Source organism: Phalacrocorax carbo, chromosome 1 (genome assembly GCF_963921805.1).
Source record: "Phalacrocorax carbo chromosome 1, bPhaCar2.1, whole genome shotgun sequence".
Classification (NCBI taxonomy): Eukaryota; Metazoa; Chordata; class Aves; order Suliformes; family Phalacrocoracidae; genus Phalacrocorax; species Phalacrocorax carbo.
In genome coordinates, this window is record NC_087513.1 from 83,059,880 (window position 1) to 83,084,975 (window position 25,096).

At 38.4% G+C, this 25,096-nt stretch overlaps 2 protein-coding genes across 6 annotated transcripts in view; one reads left to right on the forward strand and one right to left on the reverse strand.

Annotated features, from left to right (window-relative positions):
• Positions 1-22,395, reverse strand: FERRY3 (FERRY endosomal RAB5 effector complex subunit 3). 5 transcript variants are annotated; one of them, XM_064462391.1, is made up of 15 exons: positions 22,169-22,304; positions 21,445-21,551; positions 20,654-20,848; positions 20,231-20,376; positions 18,672-18,853; positions 16,953-17,052; positions 16,737-16,858; positions 14,756-14,862; positions 13,825-14,022; positions 10,277-10,405; positions 9,101-9,169; positions 7,327-7,529; positions 2,391-2,448; positions 1,233-1,300; positions 1-248 (listed from the first exon to the last, which is right to left on the reverse strand). In XM_064462391.1, exons 3-15 carry the CDS (start codon positions 20,829-20,831, stop codon positions 156-158), a joined length of 1,653 nt encoding a protein of 550 aa, XP_064318461.1. In that variant the 5' UTR covers positions 20,832-20,848; positions 21,445-21,551; positions 22,169-22,304; the 3' UTR covers positions 1-155. The 5 variants fall into 5 exon arrangements, 3 of the variants coding, with proteins under 3 accessions (XP_064318461.1, XP_064318478.1, XP_064318471.1); XM_064462408.1 differs by lacking the exon at positions 21,445-21,551 and having other exon boundaries at positions 22,169-22,395; XM_064462401.1 differs by lacking the exon at positions 21,445-21,551 and having other exon boundaries at positions 10,298-10,405; positions 22,169-22,313.
• Positions 22,352-25,096, forward strand: part of RAD51AP1 (RAD51 associated protein 1) — an 8,673-nt gene continuing 5,928 nt past the window's right edge. Inside the window, exons 1-3 of the mRNA XM_064462430.1 lie at positions 22,352-22,510; positions 23,352-23,401; positions 24,796-24,937. Coding sequence (XP_064318500.1) covers positions 22,491-22,510; positions 23,352-23,401; positions 24,796-24,937 — 212 coding nt within the window. The 5' untranslated portion in view covers positions 22,352-22,490. The remainder of the gene's footprint in view (positions 22,511-23,351; positions 23,402-24,795; positions 24,938-25,096) is intronic.

Below are 25,096 nucleotides of genomic sequence, written 5' to 3' on the forward strand. Positions count from 1 at the left end.
TACAGGCAGCATTTATCTTTTATTATAACATGATTCTTGAAATTGCAACAAATACCACTTTAGGGTCATTATCCCTCAGAAAACAGTCATTCCATTCCAGAATCTCTGTAATCCCATTCTTTGTCAACAGGATATACCTTACTCCTGCACAAAATTCAGTGCTTAGATGTCAGAGTCAATGTAGAGGATACTCTAAAGATTTGTGGAAGCATATTACTCAGTTGGTAAAACATTTCCTCAGAAATTGTCTGGAAGAAAATAATAAAAAAATACACCGGTAAACTTTGGCTTTTTGCTGTAGTTTGGAAGAATTAAGTCTCTCTCAACTTTGTTTCTTGGCATTTAAGAGAATTGCTGTTTTTCAGAAGACCATGAAGATAATTTTCAAACTATGTGTTATAAACTCCACTTAATTAATCAAAAGGAAAATATTGACCTAAAAATACTGTTTGTATATTTATGTGGCATACCTGTTTCCAGCAGGTAAAAAGTTCCAGTAGTTGATTGTTTCTGCCTAGCATAAGCAGGACAGTGCTGTTTGTTAACTATAGGACTCCAGCTCTCTGAATTCCGGAATTAGATTCAACTTCACTACTTAGTTTATTCCGGGCCTCCTCCTTGCCCAGCTGTTTACCCCTTTGTCAAGAAATACACATTATTTCTTTCCTAATATAAGTCTTATTTTTATGTTACTCCCAGGACCGCTTTTTAGAACAAATAAAACTTAGTGCTGGTCACTTTTGGAAAACTTTCTGAAGATCAGCTAGAACTCCAAATTAAATCATTCCAGAATCTTAATTACAATTGACTTCAAATACCTAGAGTCATTAATGACTTTGCAGAAACATGACTGAATTCAGTGCATATTATTAAACAGTGCATATTATTAAACAATATGACTAACAAATACCTAAACTTATGTAATGCAAGGTTAGTTCATGTCTTCAGAGTAAATAATATCAAATACCTTCTTCAAAGGTGATATATTAACTGTTTGTAAAGATGGACTTCCTAGTTTGAAATTTTAGCATCCTCAGAAGATACTACAGGATATCAAAAAATATACCCCCCTCTTATACCTGTTTTATAGGCAAGGGACCAAAAGCACAGTGATAAATTTAAGCTCACACAAAAAGAGCAGGGCATAGCAAAGAAATCAAAACTAGATCTGTTGACATTTAACAACTTGTTCAACAGTCTACTACATTACATATACACTTGGTTTAACCTACCTGTGGTACCAAGAATTGAACAGTCCGAGAAATTCCTCCATCCCACGAGGCCATTTCCATCATGAAACCTAAAAACCAGCATTCACACTACATACGGTACCTATGCAATTTTCACTGTCAATTACACCATTATCAAGCAGTGAGGGAGTTTCCACATACAGTTAGGGTTTTAACTGCCTTAACTAGGGATGTCATTAATCACATTTAAATCAGACGTGGCCATCTCCGGACTGAAATTTGCTTTAACTGGAAAATCTAAAGAGGAGTTATGGAGAAACCCAATATACCCTTGAAGAGCAGAATAAACAGTCCTACTGTACAGCAGAGTGCTAGCCAACAGAAGTGAGAGGTTTCTCCAAATGTGTGTGTTATAAGTTCTTTCAATGGCTTGCTTTCATTGAGAAATAGCTCTTTCCTTCAGCTCCGACGTGATCCCATGCATGTGAATGAGTACAAGCCTGTTGCCAAAAGTACACTGACAATCTGGCAGCAAGAGAAACTACCTGAACTTACTTATGTGGAAAAAGCTCAGCACTCCGTTACTGCTCAAGTTACGATACAGCATTTTTATGCTAGCATTTCCTTACAAATGAACTACAAGGTCCACAGGAACACACTAGTAGCAAATAAAGATACTCAGAAAAATACTTGTTTAATGGAAGTAGCTATGTGGATCGTATTCCACTGTGAATTACTAAAGGTAACAGTAAGTAGGAAGAGGTTCCTCAAGCAGGTGGTAGAAAGAACATTAACACTACTAACATTTTAAATACTCTAAATGACTGGTTCAAGTATTTAAGTATAACACACAAGAATGCAGCAAATAATACCACTTGGAAAGACAGAAACACAAGTTGAGTCATGAGGACTTTCCAGCAATGAGATGAATTAGTGTATAAACTAGCCTCATTGTTTGAGGCAATCAAAATAAAAAAAGACACTGGAAATTATACTGTAGAGAACCACCAGCTCTTGTCCTCTTTCAGAGATTGCTCAAAGCAGCAAGAGGAGCTTTTTCTTTCCCTGTTTGATGTTTTAACAAATGATAAGTTATTGAAAAACACCTTTTTTGGGGGGTAAAACATACAGCCTGAGCTAAGGCTGAATGTCACCAAATGCAATGCAAAAAACAACTAGCTTAAGCATTCACTAACATACCTTTGACGCACTTGAACACAAGCTCTGCCCTCTTCAAGCACCATGGAATGGTCATTTCCTAAAAATTAATAAATGGAAAGTCTCAATGCCCAATTGATCTAACCAACAAGAGTAGCAGGGATGTTATTAAAAGTAATATGTTTTTGCCACAGAACCACATTTTCCCATCAGGTATTCAAGCAGCATTACAGGCCACAAAGAGGGATTCCATTTTCCAGAGTATTCTAGGCAGGTGGTATATAATATAATATGCAATATATAATAATAATGCAATATATAATAATATATAATTATATATATAATATATATATAATATGCAATGCATAACTGCCATATTTGTGGTTCAGCTAGCCAAAGACAGGCTCCTGACCACATCTTAACAGCAATAACTGATGATTCCTAGTTATTCTTGATGATTCTGTTTAAGGTTTATTGGCATACCCAACGTCTTCAGTAAAACCTTCTCTCTAATACTGGAACCAGAAAAAGCCCTTCTCCCCTAAAGGTGTATTTATGTTGAGTTAAAACAAACAAAATTCATCTTCATCTGATGGTGGAGTTTCAAGATATAAACAGATAGCAAATTCTTATCTAAAGTTAAATACCAAGATGGGATATGAAAACCACACTGCTTTAAGATATCTTAAGATGACACGGCTACAAGCACTGGGCTAAATAATTTAAGTAACAGTGTAAATGCTTTAGTACTTTAAAGATTCTTTGGCTGTACGCTACGAAGTGAAATACATCAAGATGTAGTCAGAGATCTTCCTAGTCAAAGACAGAATTACTGTCAGAAAGAAAACAGTACCTATTTGTTCTGATGTACTCTTCAACATCACAATGAGCACTTTCTAGTTTGATTACAGGTATGTAGACAGGGAAACAAACGTGTCACTCTATATACCTTTTCAAATTTACACTTTACATAATTTTCTATTCAGTAAAGCCAGCCTTTCTTTTGCAATGCCAAACACTACAATCTGTCGTTTTCCAAGACCTTAATTTCAGGATTTAAAAACGTTATTTGAGAAGCAAGGTTATCTGATAATGCCAACTGATAACACTGAAACAGTGTACTGAACGTGGCTGCATTAAATAACTACTGAAAGCCAAAGTTCATACTTAGATGGGAGTATCTCCCACCAACCCCAAAATACATAGTACATTAAAACCAGCATAAGCTAGAAATTACTCTTCTGAAAACTTTCTTTCATTATGTAAATCACTGCATCAATAGATGCTGCTTTTAGCGTATACAACACATTAGTCATCTAGGACAATGCTGGACAACATTTTTTTTTTCATTTCTAAGCTTTCTGGAAGAAATATTTGATGTTTGTTATAATTTCTCTGCCTATGTGTGCTTTCTGTCACAAGTAATGTAGGCGTTTATTGTTAGTTTTGATCACTGTTTTGGTTTGGGTAAAAAACAAGTGTGTAAAAGGAAAGGTCCTGTTGCTCTGAAGGTAACTCAAGAGTACCTTGTGTAATCAATAAAGGGAACTAAGCCATAAAAGGACTGATCAAAACAGCAGGATGTGACACTATTCCTTGGACTATTTCAGAAGCAAATAGATGTTAAATCTCGTGGGCACCCAGGGAAATAACAGGTTGAATCCAGAATGTCACTGCATGCAAAGCCACAAGAACTGAAATGTGACACAGTCATGATTCAATTCTAACCCATCTTTAAAAATTTAAGTTCTCATGATTTTGCCACGTTATCAGGATTTTTCTCTATATGTAAACTAAGTAACAGTTGTGGAAATTATGAAGGATTTGCTAAGTACCAATGCAAAACACAGTGCAGGGGACAGGAAGAAAGGCAAACAGCCCATCTCCTATAGTGAATTTTGGTTAATAACATTCAAGCAGGTAAAAAACTACCTGGGACTTTTGGTTTTGTTCACTAGCAGAGACCATACCTCACTCCTTTTTAGGATGCAATGATTTGTTGTAAAATTAAGATTTAATCTGTTTAATAAAAAAACAAAAGGCCAAATTCACTAATTAGAAAGACACGCTGCAAACCTTTTTACTGAAACAAATTTGTGACAGACTCACCACATAGGGCTGCAGCTTGTACAAAGCTAAGGGCTTGTGCTCTCACAGAACAATGTCATAATCAGGTAATGAAAACACTCAAGTCCATAAATATCTTGTGGGACAAAGGTTCAAAACAAATTTCAATGGTTAATTTTAGTAAATTAAGAATTAGCAAGATGTTTACTCAAAGTATATCTATGCAAATCCTAAATGCTGTATCAGCAGCTATACATTTAAAGGCAAAAAACTCAGATGAGAAATATTTGAGGTTAACACACCCACCAATAACCTATCTCATCACACAGTTTATACTCCCTTTATTTCTACTTTTTCCCTCAAAACATTTCTATCTTAACTTATGGTAATGGCGGCAGCTGCCTGAGATCCCTGAAGGGTCAAGTTTTTCTTAGTGTTGCTGTGAGGACAGCACCAACAGCTCCTATGTTTGAGCCACCGAGGAATTGTGCCAGTTCCAGAATTTTTATCAGTGCCATGCTATTAGAACCATTTCATTCCCCAGTTTATGCATCAGTTAATATCACATTCAGAAAAGCGATCAGACAATAATGCCTCAGTTGTCCTGAATTTGAACTTGTCTGCTTTTGCCTTTCTCAAGTATCAAACCCGATTTCTTCATTTAAATTAATGATCAGAATAAAGAAATCTGGTTTTGTTTTTCTCGACATAAGAAAAACTAAGGAAAACAGGACTCCTAAATTTTTCATAGAGATCTTTTCATAGAAATTTTTTTTTTCATTTCACTTTTTCATAGAATTTTTTTCATGTAAAAAATTAGCTTCATATGAAGGTCCAATAATAATGAAATTTAATGGCTTCATTTTGATTGATACCCTTATTACTTCTGTGAGGTTATAAACATCACTCTTCCACCCATAAAAGAAGAAAACCTTTGGGAAAAGCACAGAGAACTCCTGATGACTGCCTGTCACAGTGAAGCATGCAAACGTCTCTGCAGCTGTGCTCCTGGTTAACCACTTTACAAAAATGTTTTTATGTAGGTGGTAAACACAGATTCAAAACAGGGGCTGCTGAAGGCACCAAGTTCAGCTTAACTTTCAGAAATCTGTTATTATTCACTTTTCCCTCAAAACAAGTTACATCTGTGTGTGTTTCAAATTAGGTCAGCCAGCTGCAAAGCACTGTAATAAACAATGCTGCTAATGCAATTCACACAATGCAGTTTTGGCTAAACATACACTTATCATACAGGTCACTTTCTGCTTACTCCACAAAGACTGAAAACTTAATATAAAAAGTAAATTGTTTTACCAGGACCTTTTAAGAATCCAGCACTAGAGAAGAAGATAGTTCTTCAGTTTCAACGTGCAAGTAACAACACAGTCTCAAAGCACATCGAACACCTGGTCTTCTGTTTATTTGTATTTTAAAATACAAATGCACAAATGAAAGCTATAACTAACAAGGTTTAAAAGAATATAGTCAGATGGCAACATGTTTAGGAAACAAGGTCAATAAATTTATGAAATACAGCAACTGGATCTCATGAGTAACCCAGGCTGCTGTCCTGCAAGTTGATCACTGCATTTGTGCCCCAGAACAGTCCTGATACTAGATATGAAAAATTTCTGAAATAGTATCACCTGTTTCTAAAAGTCTACTTTTATGTATGGAAGTATATCCTTCAGAAACTTCATTATTGGACATTTTTAACCTTTGCATTGCTTGCACTTTCACAAGAATAGACCCTGATCTTGCAAAAGCAGATTGGAACACTGTGTTCCAATCAAATTCTGTTTAAAAAACCTGTCACTGTTAAAGGTAATCCACTGGTGAGCCTTTATCTTGCTATGAGTCTGTTACTTTCAAAGAAAGAAAGGCAGTGTTGATATTTCCACGTGAAAAATCAAAGGGTTATTTAAAAAAAAAACCACAACAGACTATAATTATCCATGCAAGTAATGGCAGCATTATCTTTCTCTTCTCATTTCTTCAAGTTTACAGACTTTTCACCTCCTAAGCAAGTGAGGCGTATGGCTGTACTGCCTGTCCACTGGTTCTCTCCCTGCCCCCCCCCCCAACTTTTCTTCTCTGCTAGTATCTTGTGAGCCAGATGTGACAGAGGAAAGTAGTTGTCAGTGGTATTAAACTACTATGCACTGTGAAAAATTACAGCTGAGTAAGAGACAAGCTCTATCCATTAGCGTCCTACTGAAGAAGAGAATACAAAAGCTCAGCACATTAAGTACGTCAATCCAAGTGTGCTAAGAGCTTCAGCAATATGCTACTTCTTGCCCAGCTGGTATTTGGGGGACTTAGAGAAGAAACAGGAACAGAAAATAAGGATGCAAGTCATTAGGCAGCGAAGGAGACAGTTCAGAACAAATGTGAAATTTGGTTGCTGCTACATAGGGCTGAGGTAGTGTTTATGGTATACAGAACTCTAAGCCAGACTTTGATAGTTCTGCTGCTCATAAAACTTAGTTTTAAGGTTTTCTAACTAGCAACAATTAAAACTTGGGATCTGGTATCACTATTGCATCGGTGACTCCGAAGGCATAGCTTCTAAGCAAGAGCTGTTGCCAGAAGACTTCCAGGCATGAGGTCCCACCTTTCATTAGTACTTGTGCAACTGTGCAGTGAGTTGCGTCAAGGAAGTGAAGTGTCCAAAATGTGGGCTGGGAATAAAAAAGCCAAAGTGATTCAGCTGGATGAAGTGTTTTTAACCTTAATCCTTAATCTGGGTCACCACATAGATATGAGAGCCAGCACAATGACATGGCAGGGGCCTGTGACTAGAATAAACTCTCCCATTGGCCTTAAACCAGCATGTAACATACCCTTTGCAAATATCACTTTTGTTGCATCCTAGAAGATGAAAACAAAACAAATCTTTACGTTTACTTACTTCTGACATATCATGCACCAACAGGAGCGGAATACTAATGGTAGTAATGTCGTGTGTGCAGCAAACTTTGAGAATGTTTCTGAGTCCCATGATTGCAGGATCCCGAGCAGTTATGTTACCGGACCTTACATTATCATCCACACAGAGGTGAAAAGCAACATGAATTTCGGAGAGATTTGAATGGCGCGTAATGTAGAATTCTCCTACAGAATAATATAAAGCAAGAAGACAAGATATCATCGTAGTGATCTGTACTGAAATACAATTGTTAGGCAATATAAGGATAGGGTCAGTTAAGACAAAAGGCAAATACAAATATACAACAGAGATGAGAACACATATATAGGGATGTTAAAAAAAAAGTCAGAAACCAACTGATCTAAAATCTCTTGGAATATCTTTTTTTTTTTTTTTTTTTTTTAAATTCATCCTACACTCACTTCCCTGCTTTGATTGGTGACACCTGGTGTCATAAGACATAACAGTGCCAGTACTGGCGGATATGATCTATATATAACATGAAGCAGAAAAACAAAAACAGAGCAGCTGTAATACTCAAAATATATAATGTAAGCACGGAACTGCAGACAGATGTGGGAGGCGGAAATACCAAAAATGGATGGGTTAAAATAAAGGATGCAAAAAGTCTGTGGAAAAAGATAGGGGGTTACATAACAACTGAGATATGTACTGGAAGGCAAAGGTATCAGTGATAACTAGAATTTAAAATAATTAATAATAATGGGAAGATTAGTTACAGAGTTGTTCTCAAAAAGTTACCAAGACACCTTGTTGGGGGTATTTTTAGACTTGGTATTCATTTATCAAAGGTAGAGAAAGAGTAATGGGCAGTGAAAGGCAGGTCTCTCCACCTCACCTTTCTGCTGGAGGTCAAAAGTCTATAGGACAGTCAACATAAAGCAGGTATGCAATACCCTCTACTATTTCAGTCAACAGATAAAACATGTTTCTTCAAACCTATTTTCGCTGGTCATTGGAGTTAAGATACTACCTTTGTACTGGGACAGCTGAAGAATGGGTATGTACTCTTTTCTGATGACTGCTAAGGAGGCAGCGATCCCCAGCAATGACCATCTAAGAGTAACAATACATAAACCACTGCAGCAAGATTCATCAGAATTTAACCATTAAGGACCCAAGATGATTTATAATCCACTTATACTAACGAGATCTAAAGACAATCATGAAAGCAATTTTAAGCAGCCCCCTTAGTCATCCATGGGTTGTATGGATTTAACTCCTTCCCCTTCCAACTGCCATCTTCAAATTCCACAGTAGCTTTCCTTACTAAAAATCACAATACATACAGAAGATACTTCCTCTTTGAGAGGAATGGATTTGTACATTCTCAAAGCTAAAAAATACATTCTAAAATGCTTTCCTGTATCACAACAGTGACATATATATATATAATTATTTTAAAAAATAAAATTAGTTGCTAGTATTTAAGTTTCACCTTTTCCCAAGATGCTCAAGAGATCTTTTTTTCACCCTCAAATTCTGAAAAGAAATTTTAGGCATAGAGAAGTTCAGTGATTTGCCCCAAGTCACATGATGCAGTGCCAAAGCTGGGGATAGAAACCAGATGTCCTGACACCCAGTTCTCTGCCTTAGCCACAAGAACATCCTTCTCCTCTGATTGAGGTCAACTCGGGTTTAGTTTATGATTTATGTTCTGACTTTAGAGCTAAAACTGTGCATCTATAAAACACAATTTGCTTTAAGAAGAGGTGGGAGATGCAACAGAACTTACCCGGCAAAATATTTGACTGGTTTCGTTCAATATTCTTTAACTTATCTTCATTTCCACTACTTTTGTTTTCTGTACATAAATACATAGCATAAATATTAACCATATTATCTTTAATTAATGCTTTGGCATGGAAGTTTAATGTACTGAGATAATAACGGGCTTGAATTTTTACCATAAAGTTATCACAGAGTCCCCAAAAAGCATGGGGATGGCCAGGAATTGTTTTTAAAGAGAGCAACAGACATGGAACTGAATCCTATCTCAAATCATTCTTATTTAATCATCCTATGATACCTCTTCATCTGGACAAAAGAAAACACAATATTCTCAAGCATAACACTAGACTTTCCAAATTGTCCCCACAACTACAGAGTACCTTGCTATTCCTTTTTAAATAATGTAACTATTTAAAACAAATTTGTTCCCAGTGTTACAAGACAAATTTTAGAGTTTTACATAAATCAGCAGTATAAACCAGCTTTCAGTATTTTCCTCAAGACTACAGCAATATACGGGTTCCTATGAAAACTTGTTTCTCTATGCACTCTTATGAATCTATTCATGTTACTGACATATTTAAACCACATAAGTAGCTCTCTGCAAGAAAAACAGAGTTTCATGATGTACAAGTACTGCCTTAACACCATGTGGTTAGAAAATTTCACAGCCATTTGTAAATATAACTGCAAAGTAAACCATTCACAAGGATTTGGTCAGCACTAAAGAGTATACACTTCTAGTCAATTTATTATTCACTTATAAGGAAGGAAAAAGTCATAACTCCTTCTGCAATTTTTAAAGCTTTACATTTAAATAGAAATAAAAAGTCATTTCAGATAAAGTCTGTGTTGCTACAACACAGTTTAAACTGCAGAGGAAAGCACAGTGGCCCCATACACTTCCCATGCTGTTAAAGCGTGATCACAACCTAATGCATCACACTTTTTTTTAATTTTTTTTGGTAAGGTATGTCTGTTATGGCAGCAAATGCATCATGTGAACATACTGCCTATGAAGAGAGAATTTCATGCAGACTTCTCAGTTTATCAATAAGCAAGAACATTCCATTTTATAGATCAGGTAACTGAAGAAGCGTGAAATTAACTCGCCCGTAACCATAAACATTCAGCTGACCACTATTCTATTTCAAGGAAAGTAATTTTGGTTGTCACTGACCATGATGTCTTTTTGACTTACTGCTACGCTGTGCTCTGGCCTTAAGTACAACCTTCTGGACAATTTCAAGCTGTTCTTGAATTCCAGGAAAATGGAAATCTGTGCATTCTTGGCAAACAGTTGCAAAATCTAGAATTAAAAAAAAAAAAAATTAAAATCCATGTCATAAGGCTGTGCTTAGTAACATTACATAATTTTGCTCTACTGTTCAAGCAAGGCCAGTTACAAAGGCAAACCCCCCAAAACCAGCCAAAGCCCAGCTGTACTCCTATACGTTCTAAAAAAATTATGGCAGAGACAAAACAGTTTTTTTGAAAGAGATTAATTGCTTGGGGGGGGGGGGGGGGGAGAGCAGGGGAAGCATTGAGCGCTGTTGCTCTTCAAAGACACCCAGACCAAAACCCCCCAAAATAACAGCAACAATATATGTGCATTACATGTAATTGTGCTTTAAAAATGACGTCTTATTTCTAGCAGTCCTTTAATCTGTGATACTTTACTAAAACATACCTAATAGATACTTCCAACAGCCACACAGCACTCCAGTTTGTTTTGAAAAATGAGAGCTATTAACAAAATTAATCAACAGTGTATCTGGAATGCAGGAATTACAGATCCTTCCTTTTAGTTCTCAAAACACTGATCTGAAAACTAAAGAAAAGTGGCATCAGCTAGAAAGAGCTGCAAGTTCCTTTTCCTGATATGCAAGTATTGTGTCAGACTTGGAAATATTATACTGGTAATTAGGATCATAACACACTGCCTCTGTGACTGGTATTCTAAGCTACTTATCCTAGTGTCCAGCCACCTCTCGAAGCAAGTCAACAGGAGCCAAAACAAGCAATTAGCAAGGAGCAATTGCGGCTTACTTCTTGTTTTGAGGTACCTGCTCTAATCCTCCTTAAAGTTATTAGTGTGCTCTGATTGGTGCCTATTTGGAGACTACCACCTACTCCTGTGAAGAGGCTGAGACAGGAACAGGCAGGGTAGAGAGAAAAATCTTAATGTATTTTATTGTTCTACATAAAGTCTCCACCATAAATTCTATTTCCAAAAGGCTTTATTAAATTCTGGTGTCCAAAACCAAGGGAAGAAGCAGCTCCAAAAGATTGTGTCTTCTGTGTGTATCAACATAAAAAAAGATCACATGACACTATTTGAGACATACAACTGAAACATCTTTTGTATTTAAATTAAAATTTTACTTAAATTTTAGTTTATCATTTGCCTGAGTATGCTACCCCTACTCAAAGCCTGAATCACAGTAGCCCTACAAAGTCCTAATATAAGACACCTGAGCTAGGCAATGCATAAAGTATACAAAAAAACTATTCATCTAGCACAGAAAAAACATTCTGAATGAAATGAGCATGTTGAAATTTCCTGCGTAAGTTCAACTTTCTGTTCAAGGCTGTTTTCTAGAGATAAGTCCAAATCTGATTTCAAAGGTATATTTTTCTAGTTGCCATTTACACATTGTAAGAAATACAGAAAACACTGCAGTCATGGTTTTCCGTCTTGCAAATACCTCATACATCCTGGATTTTGAGACAAATGGAACCATTTTTGGGTCACAGATTTACCAAAGATCCAACATCAAAACATTGCAACAGAACAAACAAAATACGCTAAATTAAGCACATTCTTAAGCTTCCTCAGGATAGAGCTAAACAAACAAGGTCAACCAAGAACATTGCAGGACTTCGTATGACTGGAGCCGCTCTCCTCTAGTGCTTGCTGAGTGATCGTTGTTGCTCAAAACAATGTAAAATGCTTGGACGAACAGCGTGCTCACATGAAGCTCATTTACTCCAACTACCTTTGAAAGTCTCATAGAGGTTTGAGGGAGCTTCTAACCCATCACAAAATAAAGACAATGAGGTTTGTATTTTTTCCCCAGCTTTAAAATGGAAGCAGAAAATTCTTTCTGCAGTTCTGCAACCCAGAAGTTTAGACTGCACAATCTTCTACCTCAGTATTTAAACAATCGCATCAATGTATTATTTAAAGGTCTTCTACATAGCAGTTTTATGAACCTTTGAACTCTGCAGCGTATTTGTTTCTTAAACAGCCTTTCCAGAAGGAGAATTATTTCTGGTTAATGCTTTTACAACAAACAGCTTTAACAATTTAAGAGCAAAGTCTCCTCTCAAAGGTGTTTATTACTATTTTTCTGCCAGAAGCTACCACTCTCACCACAGAGTGGATTTAAAAGAAATGTGCCCAAACCTCAGTTGCTGCCTATAGTGGTTTGGGTCTCAGTACAACCGGATATTCACTGATTGTTTAAAGTAATATATCCAACTAGGTCAGATAAGCACTGAACTACCACTTGAGCTGAATGGGGTTTCCTCCTACTTTGCCTTTATTTACACATTCACTTCTGCAACATTTTTAAAAAGAATAGCGGTGCAGACAGCTGTGGAATGTGTCCACAGTTAAGTTCACCAAAGTCCCTTTGGAACGCAAAGAAATAAAAATTGAGGATTATATTTTACAGATTGTGATACAGTCCCTTATTTTCCCCTCTACTGTGGCTAGAAGACCTAACTGGTGGCTAGAAGATGCAATTTTGTATTTAACGGTATTACTTAAATGTCCACCTTCCCTTAGATTTAGTATTAAAAAAAACTTCTCTATTTGTTATTAATTTAAAGTATTTAAGCAGTGGAAAAAATAGTATCCGAAAATGAGTACAAGTACAAAATAATATTGTCAGAATTAAGCAACTTGGAAACCATAAACAAATGCAACTGCAGTTTTTACTGGTACACTTCTCTTTCCTTCGTGCTACAAGCCTGATTCCACACTGTTTTCAGATAAAATCAACGACCATAGTCTATTTATTCACAGCACGCTAGAATAATGACAAGTTTCAAGTGTAAATATTTTGGTATTAAACTTCAAAAGGAAGGTGGGAAAGTCAATAATGTGGTTCAGAGAAAGCCTTGGTTACCAAAATTGGAACAGGAACAAACATGTTTCTTTGGTTAACCTTGATACAAAATACCTTCATCATAGTGTCCAGTTATTCAAAAGACATACATGCAAAACAGCTACTAATCAAGCTTTCCAGGAGCAGGCAAGTAACATTCCTATTGTTCATTTTTAATGGAATTCATAGTGCTGCAGATATCTAAATACATGGTATTTTCACACATTTACTTATGAATTTAAAATCTTAGCATATTTCATTTTTGCTTTTACAAATAGGTTTCAGTATGCTAAGCTGACATTGGAGAAGTCCCTGCTTGATAGTAAGTCAATCTAAGGCAGGGAAACCAACATTGAAATATTCACTCTAACACTTTCCTTACTCAAACACGAAACCTAAAAAAGAGATGAGAGAGATAACATATTAGAGCACAACTCTGCCCCCTATCCTTATCTATCTCTCTTTTTGCATTTGTTACCTTTTTGCAATATCACGTCCAAAACATCAGGATCTCCAATAAATTTTACAGGGAATATTTTTTGTGAGAGAGGACAGCAAGTTTTTAAGTGACATTTGTTTTCACTGACATTACATGCCCCATTAGAGAACTCACCTCTTTTGATGCCGCTGTATGAACTGATACGGTTATCTACCAATAAAACCAGGCCACAGAGAGAAGCTGAATAGAGAGACATTGCAGTTTGAAGTCTGTGAAGTTTTACTCCACTTCGATGATTACGCTTGTGTTTACAGAAATCCAGCATATCAGCTCTCAGTAATCGCAAGTTATGCATGGTCTTCAACTGAGCTCCTGTAAGGAATATAAATTATTTTAATACATACAGCAAAAGAGGAAACTCAGGCTTGTTATTAAAATGCAAGGGATGAAAGTGCTCCCCTAAGTTTTGTGAAAAAGATCTATAAGGGAAATATAATCAACAATACTCAAATAAAGTTCTTAAGCATCGATTTGGTTTTACATACAAATCAGCAATTTACAAAATAATATTGCATTTTAACTCTTTTCACATACTGTCAGAAAGCAAGGCTTATCTATACCCGAAATGAGCCTTGTTCCCTATTATAAGGCTATGGATGAAATACTAATGCAGTCAAAACAGACAGTGTAAGAAGTCTCTACTGCATGAACAAAAAGTAAAAACTTTAAGCATCTATTTTTCTGTTATCATGGGAATTGAATTCAACACCTACATTTTCTTATCAAATGTAAGAAAAGTTAAAATATTATTTTTAACTGCTATGTGTTTTGATGTTAGTGTGCTTTTTTACACTTGTCGCCTTGCTAGAGTGGACAAAAACTTGCTTCTAGAATGTTTTCTATTAATTATATTTCAGGTAGCTAGATATTGTTACCGTTTATATCGTACTGTACTTTTCTTACATATGTAAGGAACAAATACAAAACAATAACAAACTATATATTATACACATTTATGGTTAAATACAGTAAACAATACCTGGCTTAGATACATTATTTATTAGCATCTGTTACTATGTTTGGTTTTGGTATCAAGTTTACTTACCCAGGTGAATAGTAAAACTTTCTTCTAACAGTCTTTGCTCTTCATAGATTCTTCCATTTCCTTCTACAGATTCTCTCAGTTGACTGGGCTGAACCTTAATTTCATCACTAAAATAATGAGAAATGTACTGAACAGTTTATCCTGTTTTTTGTTCAAGACCAACAATATTTTGTGAAAACTATCCAAAGTTTCCTCAGCCCATCTGTGGATACCGTAAGACTTAAATCTACATGAAAGACCATGAACATCACTCCAATTTGTTTCTGCATTGATGAAAAGTTTCTCTTTGTTTTCAAAGTGCCTTATCCTCAAAGGTGTTTCAAAGATGTTTTATAAAATTGCAAGCAATTCCACTAATTGCAAATGCCTAGTGATGAGGTAGAACTGAGATATACTGCTAATATATATACATACGCACACATATAAGCAAGTAGATGCGTGAAGAGATATAGATACACATACACACACATCTTTTACGTCTATGTATGAGTATAATATGCACACATTTTTATCTAAGTTTCTAGTTGTCCAGCTATAGGCTTCCTGTGCACTTTTTAAAAATGCATTAGAGACCTATAGTTTTCAGGACTCAACACAAGCAGAGGGATCACACTTTCTGCTAGCGTATGTGAGAGCAGTGATTATTTGAATACTATCACTTCACATCTGCTATAAGCATCCAAGATTATGAAGCCAAAACATCCTCACTCTCTCTCAGAGGTCCTTGCCTCGGGACCTCTAGCAGTCCATTCCTTAGCTGCTTTCGGCTCTAAGCAACTTCACCTTGGTCTTATTTTACAGCAGTAGAATGCCAGAATATGGGAAGTGGTTCACAGCGGTAAGTATGAATACCTTTTGTAATTTCACTGTCCTTAAAGCTTCATGGAAATAATCAAAGCTAACATGAAAATTCTGTGGAAAAGTATTTTAGGCTTAGATCTTGAGCAGATTGTCACTACTGCAGTGATGTACTACCTGGTCACTAGGTTAGAAAGAGGCCAGCTTTGCTTGTGGGCTATGCAGTCCTAGGACATTCTGGGACTAACCTGAGAACTGCAAGAGACTTCCAAAACATAAATTCAGAGACGACAAAATCCTGAGGAAAGCAGTGAGAAATATTGGAAGATGATGCTGTATGCCTAGATATTTCCCTTCCTCTCTTCCCTCATGTTCCATACACTTGGCTTCCTTATCCCAAACAGAAACACTTAAGAGAAAGCGATGAGCTATTTCACACATTAGGATCCATGCCTGTCTCCTCTTATTACTGGCATCCACTTCGTTCAAAGGTGTTGTGTGTCCCATAAATTCTTTACTGCATCCACCTCAATCTACTCAGACAGGCTCTTCCACTAGTGTGAGGCATGAGAAAGCATCAGGTTTTACTCCTTCTGTTTTCCTATTAGTAGCAAAGGTGGTGTTACTAGTAATAAAGAACAAGGATCTCCAAGTTGCAAGTTCTGATTTCCCTGCTATGTCTTCAACCAGAAAGCTTTTCATACAACTCTCACCACAAGTGTTCACACTAAAAAGTTCCATTTTTTCAGCTGTTCAGTGATGTACACATAAAAACAAACAAAAACACCCCACCCAAAACAAAAAAGAAAGAAAAAATAGGCTTATTAATTCAAAATGTGTGATAGTATTACCACGTATTAAGCTATGATTATGCTGCACAACATCCTTAAGTGGTAACAGAAATCCTTGTGAAATAGTGTTAAAGATAGACATTGTAAATAAAGGCAAAATAGGAGGAAACCCCATTCAGCTCAAGTGGTAGTTCAGTGCATTACAACACTTCCCGTTACAGAAAGGTTATAACATCACACAATGAAGAAACTCCTAAAAATATAAATATTTAATTATGATGGTTTATTTGCCTATGATTATCCTATTTAAATGGCTAATCTGAAATAAAGATTATATAAAAGCAAGTCCTTTGAATGATTACAGATGGAAGCATCACAGAGGAACTAAATACCTGATTGAGCTGTTGTTGGGATTCTTTAGGTCCTGGTGAAGCTTTATCACCCATTCCTGATATTCCTGCTTCTGGATAGCAGTAGACTGTTTTAATTCATTGGTCCATTTGTTCTCCAAATCCTAACAAGATGACAGAGATAATTTGAGTGTTTTGGGTTTTCGTTTTAAGACAATTATTTGCATGACATATTCTAGTTCACTGAACTTAGTTTACCTGCTGAGATTCAAAATGCTGAGCTGCTAATGAATTTACATCTTGGTCTGTTAATGATTTCCCTAGCTCCTGCATCACTTTATCCATTTCAGCTCCGTGTCTGAAAAAGAAGCAAATATAGATTTACAACAAGCAACACAAAAACTGGCAGAACCCCTGTTGTTGATACAGTTACTGATACAATGATCAGCTACATCAGTCAGCTGGTCAATGCTCATTGCAAGCAGAGTTACAACCAACCATACAGCTGAAAGATACGTCATGCAGTGCTTTGTCCATCTGCTCGTTCTGGAGCTGGAATTCATACATTTAAAGCCTGCCCTCACAGATATTCAATAGAAGGTACGACAGATTAACACTTCACTACCCTTATCGTTGGAAGAGTTTTCAAAATGGACCTACTCAGTCCCTTGCTTTGCTCCTGCCCCAACCACAGACGATGCAAACACCAGGAAGTAGGCTAAACACACTTTAATAGTCAGATGAGCTTCCAGCTCAAACTACATTCAACAAGGGGACCTGGAGTTAGAGGGCTGCCCTGCTATCATCAGTTCATCCAGCACCTCGTCCCTTCTTAGTCTTCATAACCCCTGGCTTCACTTAGTCTTTCATATTCAGCCCTTTCTTCAGTAAGGAATCGATTTACCCTAGCACAGATTTAGCAATGAACATCCACAAAACAAATTTGAGTTGAGGGTCAGGGATTCCAAGTCAGCTCCTGTGTAAACAGAACAGCACCTACGCTCATCTGGGATAGTCTCAGCTGCCACCAACATACAGAGTTTCTCGATTATGACAAATAGAAATGATAAATTCTACCAGAGTCAATACACAGCTATATCACACCAGAGCTCTACAACATCACTGCTTTTAGGATTAAGTGCTTTCTTCTAGATGCGTACTTGAGAAGAGTCAATAAGCAGCAAAAAGTTTTGCTAACGAATTATTGGCAACATTTATCCCCAGATTAGAAATACATAAGATTCAGTCAAGAAGAAACTATATAAATAGGTGGGAATTGTATAATGTGAGCTTAGACAAACACAACAAGAGGAATATTGCCACTTAGAATGCTGAAACATACCTACTTAGAATATTCTGGCATCTCACGAGCTTCCTAGTATTTAGTGTCTATACTATATCTATATTTGTGTGCATTCATTTTTCTTAACCTCAAGAAGAAAAAGAAAACTCTGCATTGTACGTGTTCCCTCTTGCGGACAAAGCAGCCACCTGCAGCTCTTCAAGCTTATTTGGAAACTCAGGATCCCAGACTTTCCTAAATTTCAGATTCAACAGTTTCTGATTTAACGTTAGTTCAAGTCTTTTGCTCGTCTTTTCACCCCATGGAACTTCCCATTTTTCATTTAAATTTCTTCATAAGAAAGGCATAACATGGTATGTACCTATACTTTATTTCCTAGATATCCTAAGTACTTTACATTGCTAAACCACTTCTAATGTGCATAGAACAATGTAAATCAAACCCCGTAATACTTTGATGGCCTTAGCTTTTATTGTTTTCAGTGACTGAGGGGAATATAAGATAGCTGACCCTAAAAATATAGGTTAAGTATTACATGACTTTAAATGGGGAAACATAAAATGAAAGTAGAGCTTACATAGACAAATACAAGTTGACACATTCTCTTACGAGTTGTCTACACCCAATGGCACGCACCCCTATTTCATAAGACAGGAAAAGGAAAGAAGGAATACCTTTCCCGTAGTTTTTTCAGTTCCACATCTCTTTCACTTATTAATTCTGAGATACTAACAAAATAATTGTGTTCCAGGTTTAACAGCATTTCAGAAGCTGGAGAATGTATCAGATCATGATAGACATCTGCAAAATCTTCATCCCAGCTGGTTTCTTCAGGTTTTGCATATTCTAACGTAGCCTAAAAATTATAAGAGATTATAAAGCATATAGTACATTTTAGGACATACAAGGATCCCTCACAATGGTGGGGCAAAACCAACTGGGCATACACACTGTTGCACAACCTTCAACATACATGAATTATCTTTCCTAATTTAAGCCTTCTGTATTCTGCTTTAGTATTTTCTCCTTTCCCATGTTCCTTCTTTTTCAAAACAAGTAACAGCAGAAACATTCAGGTTTTGACTACAGTGAAGCATTACCAATTTTGAGCCATCACCAACTTGGAAAGAACAATAATATCTACAACAGTATTTGCAATTCATGAATTTTAAATAGGGCCCAAAACACCAGCTGTGCAAACAAAAACATTTTGCTAGAAAGGATGATTAACCTCTGATGTCACTAGAATTTGATCAACAACACTGATTTAAGAAAAGCCATTTTTATTGAACAAAGAATGGCCCAAAACGCCCGTTTTGCAAGCTCCTTTATACTGAAACGCTCCTTACATTTGAAATCATTCCCACCAGATTCAGCCCATGAATTGAGATTGTATCACTGAAGTGTAGGTTAGAAATGTCAAGAAACGATCTAATCCTAACCCTTGTGCTCAGGCTAACCCATTCATAGGGTCTGCTAGCACAGAAGACTGTAAACTCCTGCGATGTTTTATCACCCCCACATATCACATCACATCACCCAGTACAGATTTTTCCTTCTTAAAGGTTAAGCTAATTTCATTTTGTTGACATTCATTAAGGCAGATGATTCGCTTCCAGTTCTCTTTATAACAGACATATGTTTTGGAACTTTTCACAACACTCTTCTATATTCCATGAGAAGCAAATTCAGTTCCTATAGACTTCTGTCATTCTTTTCTTCTCTTCACTAGGACGTCTCCCATTCTTATGCATTCCTCTATTTTTAAGATCACATGCAAAACTCGGCACATTACTCCAGCTAAAGCCTCATCATTGCTAAATAATGTAAAATAGTCACATTAACTCAGAAAATAAGCTGAACACTCTCTCCCAACTATACACTTTCTCTTTCGAGTCTTCATTGCTATTACAGAGATTTAGGATAGGAGTACCACTTCACTATCTCTTGCTTTGATTCTAATGCACTATAACCTTTATGTCTATTCTTGTTTGAGTATCACTATTTATTTACCTCCCAGTTTTGTGTCTTTTGACTCTACCAAATTCAGGAAAAACCTGAGAACTTATAGGATGAAGGCTTAATGATCACTTTCAGATAAAATGAAATACTGTAAGAACTGATCAGCAATAGTGAATTTCAGTGTAATTTTGCATCTTCACAGATGTGATTCTGTCTGAGCCTGCACACACAAAGCAAGTCCCGAATATTAACTTTTAAGCCTTAATCTTACCTCTTTATAAGCTTTAGCCCAAGTATCTGCCAGCTGGTTTATGTCTACTTTTCCTGATTTCACTGCTTCCAGGGCCATTTCAGCTTCTCTATCATAATCTTTTATAGTTTCCTCTTCTATGAACTTACTAAGAGATTGCTTCAGGTCTATTATCACAAGAAGAGAATGGTCCATTAGCAAAACATGTCAGTGGAAGTATCAGTAATCATCTAAGAAACATACAAATCAAGTTTTCCTGAAAACCTTTTACTTGGGCACCTTACTTGCTAGTACTGACAGTAATTTTCTCTAATGTTTTGCTATTTTAAAAACAATTTTTTAAAGACTGTTGCAGTAAATATCCCTCTTTTGGTTTCTTAAAACATGTTCTAAGACATATGTGAACATGGATATATGACAGTAATTTAAGAAATCAATTTTTACCATCTTCTATAAAGCATGGCAGATTGTGCAGAAGCATTAGACGTCCATGCAAGTGACTAATATTTTCTTGCACAGGGAACTTGAGAGGCACGGTGAGCACTAAATGTTGATTTCCAGCATTGAATTTGTACACATAGTCTCTCTCCCTAGTGCAGGTCTTTCCTTTATTAGGCTTCATCTTCTTGGGTGGATTTCCTGCACTGGAAATTAAAATAACACAAGTTACGCTCTTGTAAAATCATAAGTAAAAAATGTTAACTAAAAACATGGCTTTGTTAATTATTAACAGCTTCTGGCAAGAAAACTTAACCCCCAGATTTTTCATAGATACTCATCTCAGACTTGATTTCCAAATACATAGGTTGGAACTGAAACATAAATACCAGTTTCCAAAACACTGAATGCTCCTAAACTGTAATTGGGTGTATCAATATATAAATTTGGGTAATTACTCTTACAAGTTACAGTATAAGCCTCCTGACTTAATGCAAAACCAGGACAGAAGGAATCCTCATAAATAGCAAACCTTAACTGAGACACTGTAACTGCTGCCATGTAGGCCTCAAAATCTGAAATCCTTCACAGTGCATTAGGACTTTATTTCCTCCTTTCTGTGGGTGGCAGACTTGGGGCAGGGGGCCAGAGCAGAAGTTTGCCATCATTTTTAGGAAAAGCTTATTTTGTCATTTTTTAACCTGCTTTAGGAAGGCTGTCATTATTTTTAAAATAATACCATTAAAAACAAGCCAAAAGAAAAGGAAGAAAACTGTCTACAGGATCTGAGTACATACCTATGCCAGCATTTTCTCCCTTCCCTAGGGCTCCTTCACTCGTTTACATTCCCCTTTCTTGAACATTAACTGCAAAGCTGGACACATTGATCCAGCTGAAATCTGTGCTAAAAACCACAGTCCAAGGAGAAGATAAGCAGGAAACGAAACAAACAAACAAAAAAAGTGTATTCTCCACAGCTGAATTCTTGGGACCAGTTTACAGGTTTTTGGTTGGTTGGGTTTTTTTTGTTTGGTTGGTTTTTTTGAGGGAAACAAACCTACATGTTGGAAACGGATTAAACAAATCAGTTACAAATCGCTTCACGATAACAACACAACTCGGGGCACCCAAAGCTAAACCGAGGCGGTCTCCTGGCCCGTCACGGGGAGGGACTTAAACGGCACCACTTAGAGACACCAGACTGACGAGCGCCTTTCTGCTCCCCCCGGCACCGAGGGCCGGACCCCCCTTCCGAAGGCGGCGCTGGTGCCCTCGGCCCCGCCACAGGCTGCGGGAGCCTGCCCGCGGCCCCGCCCGCCCCACGGGAGGCGGCATTACCTCCCGTTACTGGAAAAAACAAAGCTGGCGGTGGGAGGGAAAAGCCTGCGGCGCCCCGTCCCCCTTCGCCCCTCCGCGGGAAGGCTCCAAAGTCCCACGGCAAACACCGCCCCTCCGCTCCGGTAGGGCAGCGCCCACAGGGGCCGGGGCCGGGGCCGCTGCCCCTTTTTCCTCCCCGCTCACCTGGGTCCCCGGCGGGCAGGTGAGGGGCCGCGGCGACCGGCGCCGGCACGGCAGGGCGGGCGGGGCGGAGGGGGCTCGGCCGCTGGGAAAGGTACCGCCGGCGGCGGCTCCGGCGCCGAGTAGTTCCCTCCTCCCCGTTGGAATCTTCGCGTCCGGAGCCGCAGATTCGGCACCCGCCCACTTTGTGGCGAATGTGCTGGGCCGGTGCTCGCCCTGCTGAGGGTGCTGCCGGCGCCCGAGGAGGGAGGGGGCGGGGTTAGCAGCACCGTCAGCCGCGCGTGTGCCCCGCCCCCGCGGCCGCCGCGCGCTGCTCGCAGCGGGGATGGCGCGGCCGGTGAGGAGGTGCGTGCGGCTTCTCCCGCGCCCGGCGGGGAGAGGTTGCGAGGGACGCAGGGCTCGAGGCTCGAGACGCTGCCGGCCCCTGGCCGGTTCCGAGGCACGCGGGCGGCGGGAGCTCGCGCTCGCTCGGCGGCGCTGGGCGGCGGTTCCTAGAAAGCACCGGGCGCGCGCGCCGCTTGCGGCCGTTGCCCGCTGAGGGAGGGAGGGAGCGGACGGACGGGAGGGCCTCCACCGCCCTCGGGCGGGCCCCGTCGGAGCCCTGCGCCTCCAGGCCGGGCTTCTCCGAGCGCTGTTGCCGCGCGGGGATCGAGGGCGGGCCCGGTCTGTTCCCCGTCCAGCTGGAAGGAAGCGCGGGGCTTCACCCTGGGGTGGGCGGCGGGGGCGGCCGTGTCCTGCCCCGGCCTGTGGCGCCCCTCGGGTGGATGCTTGGCTGAGGGGGGTGCTCGGAAGTGCGGCGTGTGCTCCCGCTGGGTGGGATAACACCGGTGGCACCGTCACGTAGGGAACAGCCGAGGAGGTGCACGGAAAACACTTTTCAAGGGCGTGAAGGTGACCCAGGAGAGAGAGAGTTTCAGTTGCCCAGTAGCAGTTTTGGGTTGGTGTGTACACAAGGAGAATACAATGCTCCCACAATGAGAACAGCAGAAAGCACTGTTATTTTAAGGTTCAAAAAAAATCTAGAAGCTATTCCTGATAACCATATTGTATACTGTAGCACTGGTTATACTCACATTTGAACGTGTGTTGCGTTTTTCCTGTCAAACATGACTTGCCCAAAAATCAAGTGTTAGCAAGTCAAGACACTTGATCTGAAAGGATTCATAGTGTATGTTTTTTGCCACAGGAACAAGAAAGTTGTTGATTATTCTCAATTTGGGGATGTGGAAGATGATGGTAAGTGGCATATTCCTGTACGTAAGAAAAATGCGAAACGCTAATGTCACCACCCAAAACACCATCAGAGCGTCTTTACTGAATTAGTTCCTTGAGAAGGCCATTAACTGTTTTCATTGGAAGTAATCTGGGCACGCTGGTAAATATCCTAATTCAACAAGAATATGATGGCTGTAAGCCAGAGTATAACAACAGCGTGTCAGCAAACTGGTGAACACATGGAGTCTTCTTGCAGGAAAATCTGTTTCTCTCCCTGCCTCAGTTTTCAGTGGTAATTGGTTGCTCCGTGTCCTCCTGATTATCAGTTCAGAGGATTGTAAATCAGAATATAAAGGTGTGAGTTGTCTGACCTAGATCTAATGTCTCTCCTACAGCTCTGTGATGGGTTTCAGGTAAGGTCATAGCAGTCAAATTCTGAGTTCCACTGACCTCAAGAAAAATAGGTTGCAGACTATTTGCTTTCACAACAGTCCTTCTAAGCCCTAATGGGTATTATGTATTTTTCTTACAGAATTTGTTGGCTTTCGTGGTTTGTTGTTTTTTTTTCCTCCATGCTGTTTGCAGGGTACAGGGAACAGTTTGAATTGGTGGGAGGGGGAGGACAAGAGTAAATAATGTTGAAGGTCTCATGTGAATCATATGGATTAACGCAGATACTTAGTTTAAATGTGTTGTGTGACTTTTCTTGGTTTATAAGTGACCATTTGTAATATTAAAGAAAAGGGTAAATTCTCAGAAACATTAGTGATCTTATCTGAGGTTGTCCATCTTTTAGGGAATACTGAAGGTTATTATTTTTTTCCTTATTTTGCACTGTGATCTGCAGTGTCTTCAGTTGGAAGAAAGGCAGTTTTCATGCCTTCTAATTCTCTTTGAAAATTGGAGAAACGCATTGTATTTGGTAAGAGACAATATGAAAATTGTAGAAAAAGGGCAGTGGCCTACTTTTTTTAAGAATGGGAGTCATTAAGGGGATCCGTTTCCAAGACACCAAGAACTCAAAACTTGGTGACAACTTGGTGACAACTCAAACTTAATGACAGTGGTTACTGTTATAATTGACTGCTGTTCAGCATATCGAAAGGTGAACTTCTTGTTATTGAAAATCTGGTAGCGCATTGAAAATTGAAGCTTTATTGCCTTATTGGTAATAAAAACTGAAATCATTACCTCTTGAATAAAAGCATATGCAAAGGGCTCTTGTTAAATTTTAATTTAAAATGCATTTAAGAATAGTATAATTATAGTCGTGTTCTTTAAAAATAGAATTCATTTAAAAAAGGTTATCTTTGGTATATTTTCATTGTGTGATGAAATTAAGTTGAATGACTTCTTTTGGCCTTATGGAAGAATATAGGAAAACTCATTAAAGCTTGTTGCTGTTTCCCAAACAGATGAAGACTTTGCATGTGTAGCTGCACCTTCAAGCAAAAAGTCCAGAACACAGCTCAAGGAACCAAAGAAGGAGAAAAGAGAGAAGCAAAACCAGCCACCCAAAGAATTGACTCCATCACAAAAGCAGACACCTAGTAAAAGGTAAGAAATGTTGCAATGTGGTCGGCTCTGCATACAGCTGGATTTCAGTAACAATATTTGTTTCTTCTTCTTTTTTTTTTCCCTAGAGTGTTAAGCAGCTGAGAATAGACAACTAACCAATGAGTGTGATAAAGATTTTCAGCTTTATTGGTGTAGTTG

Coding starts and splice junctions, on each gene's coding strand:
- FERRY3 (XM_064462408.1), bottom strand. CDS start 20,831: ATGAAGCCTAATAAAGGAAAGACCTGCACTAGGGAGAGAGACTATGTG. Junction 2,449..7,326: donor TGGTGCATGATATGTCAGAA/GTAAGTAAACGT, acceptor ATTAATTTTTAG/GAAATGACCATTCCATGGTG. Junction 1,301..2,390: donor TGTGTTCAAGTGCGTCAAAG/GTATGTTAGTGA, acceptor GCTGGTTTTTAG/GTTTCATGATGGAAATGGCC.